The sequence below is a fragment of the Malus sylvestris genome, chromosome 14 (genome assembly GCF_916048215.2).
Source record: "Malus sylvestris chromosome 14, drMalSylv7.2, whole genome shotgun sequence".
NCBI classification, from domain to species: domain Eukaryota; kingdom Viridiplantae; phylum Streptophyta; class Magnoliopsida; order Rosales; family Rosaceae; genus Malus; species Malus sylvestris.
Genome location: NC_062273.1, coordinates 23,360,782 through 23,371,067, shown reverse-complemented (window position 1 = coordinate 23,371,067; position 10,286 = coordinate 23,360,782). Strand labels below are relative to the sequence as shown.

General features: G+C 38.8%; 2 protein-coding genes across 2 annotated transcripts; one reads left to right on the top strand and one right to left on the bottom strand.

Moving 5' to 3' along the window:
• The first annotated feature begins 3,442 nt into the window (after positions 1-3,442).
• LOC126599681 (probable aspartyl aminopeptidase) lies at positions 3,443-7,023 on the top strand. Its single transcript, XM_050266095.1, has 11 exons — positions 3,443-3,748; positions 3,841-3,976; positions 4,160-4,238; positions 4,374-4,576; positions 4,699-4,768; positions 4,961-5,083; positions 5,353-5,508; positions 5,716-5,889; positions 6,082-6,156; positions 6,234-6,374; positions 6,584-7,023. Exons 1-11 carry the CDS (start codon positions 3,667-3,669, stop codon positions 6,803-6,805), a joined length of 1,461 nt encoding a protein of 486 aa, XP_050122052.1. The 5' UTR covers positions 3,443-3,666; the 3' UTR covers positions 6,806-7,023.
• Positions 7,024-7,381: 358 nt separating this feature from the next.
• LOC126599682 (adenylate kinase 4-like) lies at positions 7,382-10,190 on the bottom strand. The gene is made up of 6 exons (XM_050266096.1): positions 9,905-10,190; positions 8,924-9,069; positions 8,692-8,811; positions 8,413-8,580; positions 8,064-8,153; positions 7,382-7,690 (listed from the first exon to the last, which is right to left on the bottom strand). Exons 1-6 carry the CDS (start codon positions 10,023-10,025, stop codon positions 7,589-7,591), a joined length of 747 nt encoding a protein of 248 aa, XP_050122053.1. The 5' UTR covers positions 10,026-10,190; the 3' UTR covers positions 7,382-7,588.
• Between the last annotated feature and the right edge of the window lie 96 nt (positions 10,191-10,286).

Sequence of the window (10,286 nt, the reverse complement as noted above, 5' to 3'; positions counted from 1 at the left end):
GAGAAAGAAAAAGACAAAGATGGTTTTGATGGAATAGAATGAGTGACTAGAAAGACAACATATAGTAAATGGAATCAAGGGCGACTCAGAGTTTCTAACTCATTAATACAAGTAATATTGCGGTAGGAAATTTGAATACAGGAACAAGCGCTTTCAATCACTTAAGTTGTAAATTCTTTATTACTTTTATCAAAATTTTAGAGTAAAGAGTTGTGGACTAAGTTTAAAATTTCACAAATTCTCATGTATGTCCTATATCTCTCTTTCTATATATAGAAATATGCTTGGCAGACTTGTCTTAAAAGTGAGTTTCAAGCAACTTACTAAACGCGTGTTTTTTCTACTCAGCAATTAATATTCCTATTTAGGTCTACTAAAAAAAAATGTTAAAGTTGGTCTCTCTCTCCTCCAACCTCTCGTCTCCCCAACCCGATGAACAGTAGCTCAGGAGGAGCCTTAAAATCTCGCCCTAAAATACTCTCTTGATATAAGAAAAATTAGGGTGTGTCGTGTCCTAAGCTACGACCACCATTATTTGGGTTTGGTGTGATGTCGTTCTTGTCATTGTTTTCCTCAACTCAACTCTCATGCCTAGTATCATGACTCAGATACAATTTAAAGTTCTTGTAAATGGCAAGCAGAAGATGGAAGGAATGAGAAGGAGAATAAAGCAAATATAAAAATAAAAACCAACTATCTCACCTACTCTCTCTCTTCTGAATCCTGATCACCTAAGTTCTGCAAAACTCACAGTGTCGCTAGTTAACTACAAAAGAGTCACCAGCCTCAAATCAAACCCAGTGAAAATAATAAAGAAAAAATTTTAGTTGGAGCCCTAATCCTAAGAAAAATCTTTGAAAATCATAAGAATAATTCTAATTTTTTGTGTGAAAAAATGTCAGGTAGGCTCGAGACCATTATGATCCTTTCATGGCTCCGCCCATATCGATGAACTTAAACAATCTTTCTCTCTCTTCTTCTCTACCATGTCTCATCTTTCCGGCCCAATGAACCCACAGGCAACAATTGTAAAAATTCCAGTCGGTCACCATGGATCCTAGATGAAAATTGTTGAACATCCGAACCAACACTTAAAGATCATAGTAGACATCGATTCTTAATTTCATGGGTCTTTCTTGTTGCTCCTTTTATTTTTCTTGATAAAGAAAGTTGGATTAGGGATTGAATGTCCATGGTCGGCCATTAGAGGACCAACATCTGCAGAGATTGAGCGTTTTAGGTGGTGGATGCAGATTCTCACAGAGAATTAAAATAAAAAATAGGTAAATTACACAGTAACCTCTCAAGTTTGAGATTTTGCACAAACTTATACAACATCTTTAACACATTTTACTTTCATACCTCACGTACCATTTTATTTCAAAATAATACCTCTGTTACATTTTTCATCCATAATTCGTTAAGTGTTGACGTGGCTGCCACATGGCTGCCAAATGTGTGCCACGTGGCAAAAAAATTTATTTATTTTTTTTAAAAAAACTAAATCTTCTAAATAAATAAATAAAATTAAAAAAAAAAAAACTGAAATAAACCACCCCCGCACCCCACCCCACCCGCGTTCCCCACCCCAAAACCAGAACACAACCCCCAACCCGCATCCCCCACCCCAAAACCAGAACACACCCCTCCAACCCGCGACCCTTCCTTCCCAGATCCCCAATCCTGCAACCAGTTCGTCTTCTCCCCGCATCTGCACTCACCTTCCCTCCCCCTTCTCCTTCACCTTCTCCTTCCTCCATGTTCATCTTCTTCCCCCAAAACCCCTCCTGCAACCCGAAAAAAAAAAAAAAAAAAAAAAAAAAAAAAAACCCAACAACAACAACCCAATTCATCTTCCCCCTGCACCTACCCTCGCACCCGATTCCACCTCACGAACCCAGGTTTTTGTTTTTCTTTCTAGGTTGCAGGCAAGAAGATGAAGATGGGGGATATGGGTTTGCGGGTTGCGGGGAGAAGAGAGGAGGATGAGGGAAGGTTTCAATTTTTTTTTTTTTAATAGTTATTTAGAAGATTTAGGTTTTTTTTTTAAAAAAAATTTGCCACGTGGCACACATTTAGTAGCCACGTCAGCACTTAACGGATTAATGAATGAAAAGTGTAACGAAAGTATTATGTTGAAATAAAATGATATGTGAGGTATAAAAGTGAAATGTTTTAAAAATGTTATATGGGTTTGTGCAAGACCTCAAACCTGAGGGGTTACTGTAATTTACCCATAAAAAATTGTACATTTCCATCAAGAAGCAAGTTCAAAAATTAAATTCTCTATTTCTTTGAAGAATCTATAGACGTCCTGTTGGAATGGCAGAGAAGAAAAGAGAGATTGTTTGAGTTCATCTGTTGGGGAGACGAGAAGTTAGAAGAGTGAGAACAAGTTTAACATTTTTGTTTTTTAATTTTAGCGAGCCCAAACATGAATGTTAATTGTTAAGGTATACAGAACATGCGTCCAGCGAGTGGCTTGAGGCTCGCTTTTTAGGCGAATTTACCTAGCATATGTCATATATTTAGTACGAAGTGCTTTTGTTGCTTTATATGATTCTTCATATGGATCCCATGTCACTCATTTCCATTATCTTTGATGCCCAAGGTTTTCTTATTTCTAACTTTAAGATGCGTCGTTGGCAATTTGGATAGTTCATAATTAAATTGATCCAAATATTACACAAGCATACAAAAAGTTACAATATCAAAAACTCATAATTCTTTTAATTATAAGTTATCAACAGTCGCCTGGTTAATATGTGATATTAACAATCATTCACACACTGCGGGAAATACCAATTGGATCTTCTACTTTATTGAATTAAAAGCACAACGTAAACAATTATTGGTCAAATCATTACTCAAATGCTCATAATTTTTTTTTTAGTACATCGATATTTTTACACTAGGGGAAGTGGGATTCGGCTAAGCCACACTATGAACAGCCTAATTTGGTATCAAATTCGCCATTTACGAGACTCGAACCTAAAACCTCTAATTTCTAAGCAAAGAAGAATACTACCAGACCGTAGTACTCATAATTCTTTTTAAAATTACAAACTACTGACAATCTCACAACTTATCATTGGTTAACCATTCACACCCGCGTGAGCAACAGTGACACCACAACTTTGGGTTGGTCGGTTTGGGTAAATTTGCACGAACAATGCTTGGCTACTCAAATATGAGTAGGAACTTCTGCTCAAAATTTTTTATGTTTGAATCACAGAATTTTGTGCTTATAATTAAAACTATTGATATTATGAATCACACTGTAAAGAATCTATGTAAAAAACAAATTAAAACTAAGATTATTTAGTCAATTTATTCTAACAAATAGATAGATGATTTATAATATTTTTATCAATTTCATTCATGTGTTTTTATAGTGGCACTAAATGTTAGTTTTAATTGATTCGGTGTAAAAGCGATATTCCCAGAATTATTTATAATATGAACCGTTTAAAGTTTTATAGATCACGCGAACAGATTCGGGTTGCCGGGATTCAGCAAATAAATTCGCACGCAAACCGATTCTGGTTGCCGGGATTCAACAAATAAATTCGCACGCAGAGTCAGAACGATCCACTGAACAAGAACTATATCACTAGGAGACTTAGAGAGCGCGTTACCGAGTCGGCTCAGCCCAGCACAGCGGATATGGCAAAGCAAGAACCAAACTCCGTCGTCTCTGATCTCATCAGCTTCCTAAACGCCGCCCCCACCGCCTTCCACGCCGTCGGTAAAAACCCAAATCCCCTTATTTGCTTAATTTCAATCCAAAGTTCGTTGCTTTTGGTAATTGTTTGTTATCTGGTTCGATTTCTTCTGCAGACGAGGCGAAGAAGCTGCTGCGAAGCGCGGGGTACGAGCAAGTTTTGGAGAGGGAGGATTGGAAATTGGAAGCTGGTAAAAAGTATTTCTTCACCAGGAATTACTCCACCATTGTTGCTTTCGCAATCGGAAAAAAGTAGGCTCAGTTTTTTTCGTTGTTTAGCGCTTTTAATTCGAGCCTGCTTGTTTGTTTTCATTGATTTAAGCTTCGTTTGATGTCGAAAAATTCATGGGAGAGGTGATGGAGTAAAAAGTTTTGATCTTTTCGGGTTTAATTATTCGGAAAGCTAAAATGTGTATGGGGTATGCTTATGTATAGGTATGTTGCTGGAAACGGATTTCATATAGTTGGTGCTCATACTGATAGTCCTTGTCTCAAATTGAAACCGGTTTCCAAGGTATTGTCTCGATTTGTTTGAATTTGAATTTGATTGTTACGAAAAGGAGCTGATAAGCCTGAAATGATCACAATTAACAAATGGATATGGTGTGGAAAAATTTGAACGGTTTTGGAATATGGACGGCTTGTGCAGGTTGCTAAAGGCGGGTTCTTGGAAGTGGGTGTCCAAACTTATGGTAGTGGCTTGTGGCATACATGGTTCGACCGTGACTTGACGATTGCAGGCAGGGTGATAGTGACAGAAGAAAAGGATGGCTCTGTTTCGTATTCACATAAACTTGTTAGAATTGAGGAGCCCATAATGCGGGTCCCTACTCTGGCAATTCACTTAGACAGGTAATCACGCTATGATGCATGATGACTTATACTGAAATTAATATGCATTAGTGATTCTTTTTCTTTAGCTAAATTATTTCTGCTTTCTCACTTTCAAGTATATTTTCATCGTCCTTTGGCAGGGATGTTAAAGATGCATTCAAGGTGAATGCACAGACGCATCTTCTTCCCGTCTTGGCAACGGCAGTCAAGGTAATCTTGGAATCACATCATAGACGTTGTTATACCCATGCTCATTAGATCTAACGAGGATGGTATTTAGTATCTGAAAGTGGAGTAACTACTGAATTTTCTTGCATAGTTTATCATAGAATTGTCAATTTTCCTTCCTTCCTATTCACTTGTGCTTTCTTTTACCAAAAAAAAAAAAAACTTTTTTTGTAGGCCGAGCTCAATAAAGTGGTTGCTGAAGATGGTGGGGCTAATAGTGATGCTCAGAATGATGGGAAGAAATCCAATGAGAAAACAACCTCAATTGCATCGAAGCATCACTCACTTCTACTACAGGTCAGTAATTCTTGAACCTAGGCTTTCTATTTGACCTTGGAGAATCAGTTGGCCTTTTGGTTGATTTCATATACATGAACAAATTAGCAGATGATAAGACAACTATTACTCATTTAGATCCCAGCAATAAGTTCAATTCTAAAATAACATAACGGGGCGGGGTTGCGCGCTAGCCGAGTGCTGTAGGTGCACAAGAGTACAGTTTCAACTTTGGGTATGCTGTTATGGTGATTATAATATTATATTGATTTTCTCTTTCTTTCTTCCAGCTACTTGCAGATCAGCTTGGATGTGAACCGGAACATATATCTGATTTTGAATTGCAAGCATGTGATACTCAACCAAGCATAATAGCTGGTGCCGCAAAAGAATTTATTTTCTCAGGAAGGCTTGATAATCTTTGCATGTCATTTTGTTCTCTTAAGGTAAGAAACTTTTTTAAAGTTTGTTAAGGCTTTATCTTTCTGTCAAGATTCCAGTTGTAGGTTAGTTCTCTTCTCTACTGTATACTACCCGTATGCTTTCGTATATTTTTTTTTTTTTGGTTTGGTATTACGTTAAAGTATATTGTACTATGTTGTTGCAATATGGAGCAGCTGATTCTTATTTCTTACTTTATTGCTTACTTCCAGGCATTGATAGATGCAACATCTTCTGATAGCAACCTTGAAGATGAGTCTGGTGTTAGAATGGTGGCTTTGTTTGATCATGAGGAGGTCGGATCTGATTCTGCCCAGGGCGCTGGGTCTCCAGCCATGTTGAATACTCTTTCACGAATTACAAGTTCCTTCACAACAGATTCTAAGGTAGTGACTCTTTGATGTCAAATTGTATGGTATTGTCCCTATTGGATTTGGTAACTACAGTAATAGTCCGGACTACTCAGTAGTGCGGAAAATAAACGGTCTGGAATGTATTGAAGAAATACTAGCTATGTTTTCATCGGGAAAGTTTGTTTTTTATACACTGCACTGATTTTTTTTTTCTCGTTTCCCAAGCTGCTCGAGAAAGCTATTCAGAGGAGCTTTCTTGTATCTGCTGACATGGCACATGCCTTACATCCTAATTATATGGTATGTTTGTTCAATGTACTAATAATTTTCTCAGTGCTGTTACTTTTGCTCAATATTAACCGAGGGATCTAATTCAGGACAAACACGAAGAGAATCACCAACCCAAGTTTCATGGGGGCCTTGTGATCAAACACAATGCAAATCAACGCTACGCAACCAATGCCGTCACTGCATTAATATTCAGGGAGATAGCAAGGAATCACAGCCTTCCTGTCCAGGTCAGCCTCTCCCTACGATTTGTATTCTAGCTGTGAAAGTTAAATAACTGAAACTGAGCACACTTTGCCTCTCCCTACGATTTGTATTCTAGCTGTGAAAGTTAAATAACTGAAACCGAGCACACTTTCTGTTAATGTCAATCTACGGCGAGAGAGCCGATTTGATACAAATAATTTGATTAATATCATAGAGTTTGCTTCAAATGCAGGACTTTGTAGTTCGTAATGACATGGCATGCGGTTCGACCATCGGTCCCATTCTGGCAAGTGGAGTGGGAATACGAACAGTTGATGTAGGTGCACCACAGCTGTCGATGCACAGCATACGAGAAATGTGTGCTGTTGATGATGTGAAGCATTCATACGAGCATTTCAAAGCCTTCTTCCAGGAGTTCACTCATCTGGATGCAAAGATTAAAGTGGACGCGTAGGTCTATGGTCCTCCAGTCTTCGTCGTCCTTTGGAAGTTCATACGAGGAGTTTGCTAGTTGCTCGTGGCGTGTTTGACCATCAGTGTGTAAAGATGGTTAGCAATGTATCATGCAGTGCTGGACTTATTGGCATTAGGCCAAAGTCACGAATTTTACCATCACCAGGGACGCAATACCGGCCGTATTGCAAGTTTAACCAATAACATGATGTTATGCTATGCTATGTGTTTTAACTTTCTCACTTTACCGCCACTGTTGTGTACCTGTACGCAATGTGAGAAACCCTCTCCTCCCGCTATGCCAACTCTCTACCACCTCGTGTTTTTGCAAATTGTTTTATAGTGCTCGCACAGGAATTAGCACTAAACTGCAAGGTGTCAAAAAGTTCATGGAGAGTTCAACTTTGAGAGCTCCTCCTTCGCATTTCTGTCCGGTTTAATCAAGTAACAGCACATTGAGAAAAGCATTGCGCTATGTCAGCGGCAATCTTTGCAGTACAAGCAACAGCACATAGAGAAAAAACATCGCACGAAGAAATTGAGGTGGCACTGCAGCAAAGTAATGAACAAAACTAAATTGCCACTAAAATTCATAATTCTTATTTCACAAGTTACTCCTCTCATTAAACTCTCGAGTTGACAGCAGCCGGTACTATCAATATAAAATTCAACAAAACATGCGCAGAATCGGCGGATTCAATTGTATGTCAGAAAACAAATGAACGAAAAAAGAACTAGGACTTTTGGATAAATTATCCAAGCCAAGGGGCAAGGGGACCCTGTTCTACGACGAGAGCACTTTATGAACCTCGGAAGTGACCTCTTGAGGAGGTTTCTCCGCTTGAAGATTGGCAACAATGCCTTTCTGGGAATAATAGCCAATAACCTGCACATCAAAATAACGAGCCCCGTTACAGAAAATAATGAGAAGCAAAACGAAAACATACGAAACATGAAATGGTGTAATAAACAAGCAATTTGAAAAAAAAATATCCAACACTAAAATAAAAAAACAGCAACGGGGAGGATTTTGCACCGGAACAAATAATATAACAATTCGCAGAAGTATCAGTTCAGAAACAATGGTTAAAATATCGCTGCACAACCATGAGACATTTCAAGCACATACTGCCTCAGGTCTTTAGATTATCATAGACAACTTGCTACAGTTCTACGGAGAACATGCAAGTAAAAAAAGACACCTCAAAAAGAAAACACACATAATTATTGCCTCCCCAAATGTAAGGAAGAAGCCATACCGGTTCAGTTTGCTTGTGAAATGCTTCCAGCCTTGACTTGAGAACTGCTGCAGTATCATCCTTACGTTGAATCAAAGGTTCTCCAGTTACCTTGAACGAAACAAGAAGCAAGGGAAGCATATGCTTATTCAGCACAACTTTTCCAAAGAGTATAATTGAAGCTCATGCAGAGTATGATACAAACAAATTAACATAACACTAGCTACTAATATTTTTAAATCACTTGATTGTTACATCCGACATTATGCTGTTTTCCTTTTTAGCCAAATATCCTTGCCCGTCTCTCTTTTAATATTTTTGGATGCACAATGTTTTTCTAATACCAAAAGGAAAGATATTGCCCCCTTACATCATCAACACCAGGTGCCTTGGGTGGCGCAAATTTCGTGTGGTAGGATCTACCACTGGATGGGTGTATCCAGCGACCAGTAATCCTCTCTTCCAAGATTGCATCATCAACTGCAAAGTTGAGCACCTTATCAATCTTAGCTCCCTGCTTTTTCAGCATCTCATCTAGCTGCATTCAAAGAAATATAACCTTTCTTTAGAGCGCAAGGGCACACAAACACAAGATACTTTTGAACATATACCTACTGTAACATATACACAGATGCCAAAGAATGCAGACCTTCTCTGCTTGGACCACAGTCCTTGGAAATCCATCAAGAATGAAACCTTTCTGACATGAAGGCTTCTTCATTGCTTCATCTATGATGCCAACAACCAAGTCATCGGAAACAAGCTCTCCCTGAATAGAGTGACATAACACCATATCAGAAATTTATTGCGTGATATAAGGAGTTAAGAACACAGTCCAAAGAAAAAAATTCATGGTAAAACAACATATAAAAAGGAGTCACCTTATCCATAGCCTCTTTAGCTTTAACCCCAAGAGGAGTCTTAGCAGAAACAGCGGCTCTCAACATATCACCAGTAGCCAAGTGGCACAAGCAATAGTCATCCTTAATTATAGGTGATTGGGTACCTTTCCCTGATCCGGGTGGGCCTGTACCATACAAATTGTACGATTACACACATGAAAACATTCAAGAAAAGAAAGGAAGAAGAATTCCTTCAATAGAAATACTGCTAACTGTAAGAACATTCTTCAAGCATCAACCAAATTGGTCCTTCATGCATCATAACCGAAAGAAGCAACAAAGTAAAGACATCCAAAACTCATAGTTTTTCCCCATCCTCCTTCTCGAGGAGGCAAAGGTGGGGGTAAAATCTGAATCTAGAACATACATATTGACACACACAGGGATACCTACATGAGTATGCAATGTACTAACAGGTGGCATGCCGGCATGCCAGAATTCGCCATCATGACATCCTTTGGAAACGAATGTCTCAGCATTTCGCTGCATAATATAGAATACAATGGCAAGAGAAAAAGAACCGGATATGAATTGACAATTGAGCACCCTATCTTATTACATCTTAAGAAAAACAACAAAACAAAACAATCTTAATAAAACTATCAAACATCCCGAAACCCCAATCGATATTTGGTTTATTAGCACGAGTGCAAAAGGGCAATAACCAAATCAGTCAAGCCACTTTCAGCAACCTTATCTTCTTCATTAGTTATTTTCTATCTGTTTCAAACATTTGATGGGATTTTCCTACATTTTCTCACTAACCGATCAGTCAGGATTGAGAACCGAAATCGGAACAATAATTCACACATCAATTAGCAAAAACAAAAAAACACCAGACTTTGAATCTACAAAAGCATGCAATTCTCGGATCTGGGTTGTTCTTAAAAATCAAAACTTGACCCGAAATTGAGAGCCAGAAGAACAAAAAATAAGAGCTTTAATGGAGAATAGAGTCACCGATGAGAATGAGGCGCTTGTCGGCCTTGGTGGAGCATTTCATGCGGCGGAGGAGCTCGGTCATGAGATCGACGGAGGGCACATCTTCCAGGTTCGCTGCTACCGCGGAGCTGCCCGCCATGGCTGATTGTTTCTCTGTGGTTTTAGGGTAGGGTTTTCTCTCTCTAGATTTACGGTAAGAGTGCGCAGAGAGAGAGAGAGAGAGAGAGAGAGAGAGGGAGGGAGGGAGGGAGTTGGGTTGTGTGTTTAAGGTGTGGGGTGGTGGTTGTACTTTGTTCGGACTTCGGACCCTCCAATGCTTCGAACTCAAGCAGCCGTTTTACCTACCTAGGTCTGTTGAATTACCTTTTTACCCCTGTCCCTTGGTTCTGCTTTGAAATAA

Coding starts and splice junctions, on each gene's coding strand:
- LOC126599682 (XM_050266096.1), bottom strand. CDS start 10,025: ATGGCGGGCAGCTCCGCGGTAGCAGCGAACCTGGAAGATGTGCCCTCC. Junction 8,812..8,923: donor CTAAAGAGGCTATGGATAAG/GTGACTCCTTTT, acceptor CACTCTATTCAG/GGAGAGCTTGTTTCCGATGA. Junction 8,581..8,691: donor CTGTGGTCCAAGCAGAGAAG/GTCTGCATTCTT, acceptor CTTTGAATGCAG/CTAGATGAGATGCTGAAAAA.
- LOC126599681 (XM_050266095.1), top strand. CDS start 3,667: ATGGCAAAGCAAGAACCAAACTCCGTCGTCTCTGATCTCATCAGCTTC. Junction 3,977..4,159: donor GCTTTCGCAATCGGAAAAAA/GTAGGCTCAGTT, acceptor GCTTATGTATAG/GTATGTTGCTGGAAACGGAT. Junction 6,375..6,583: donor ATCACAGCCTTCCTGTCCAG/GTCAGCCTCTCC, acceptor CTTCAAATGCAG/GACTTTGTAGTTCGTAATGA.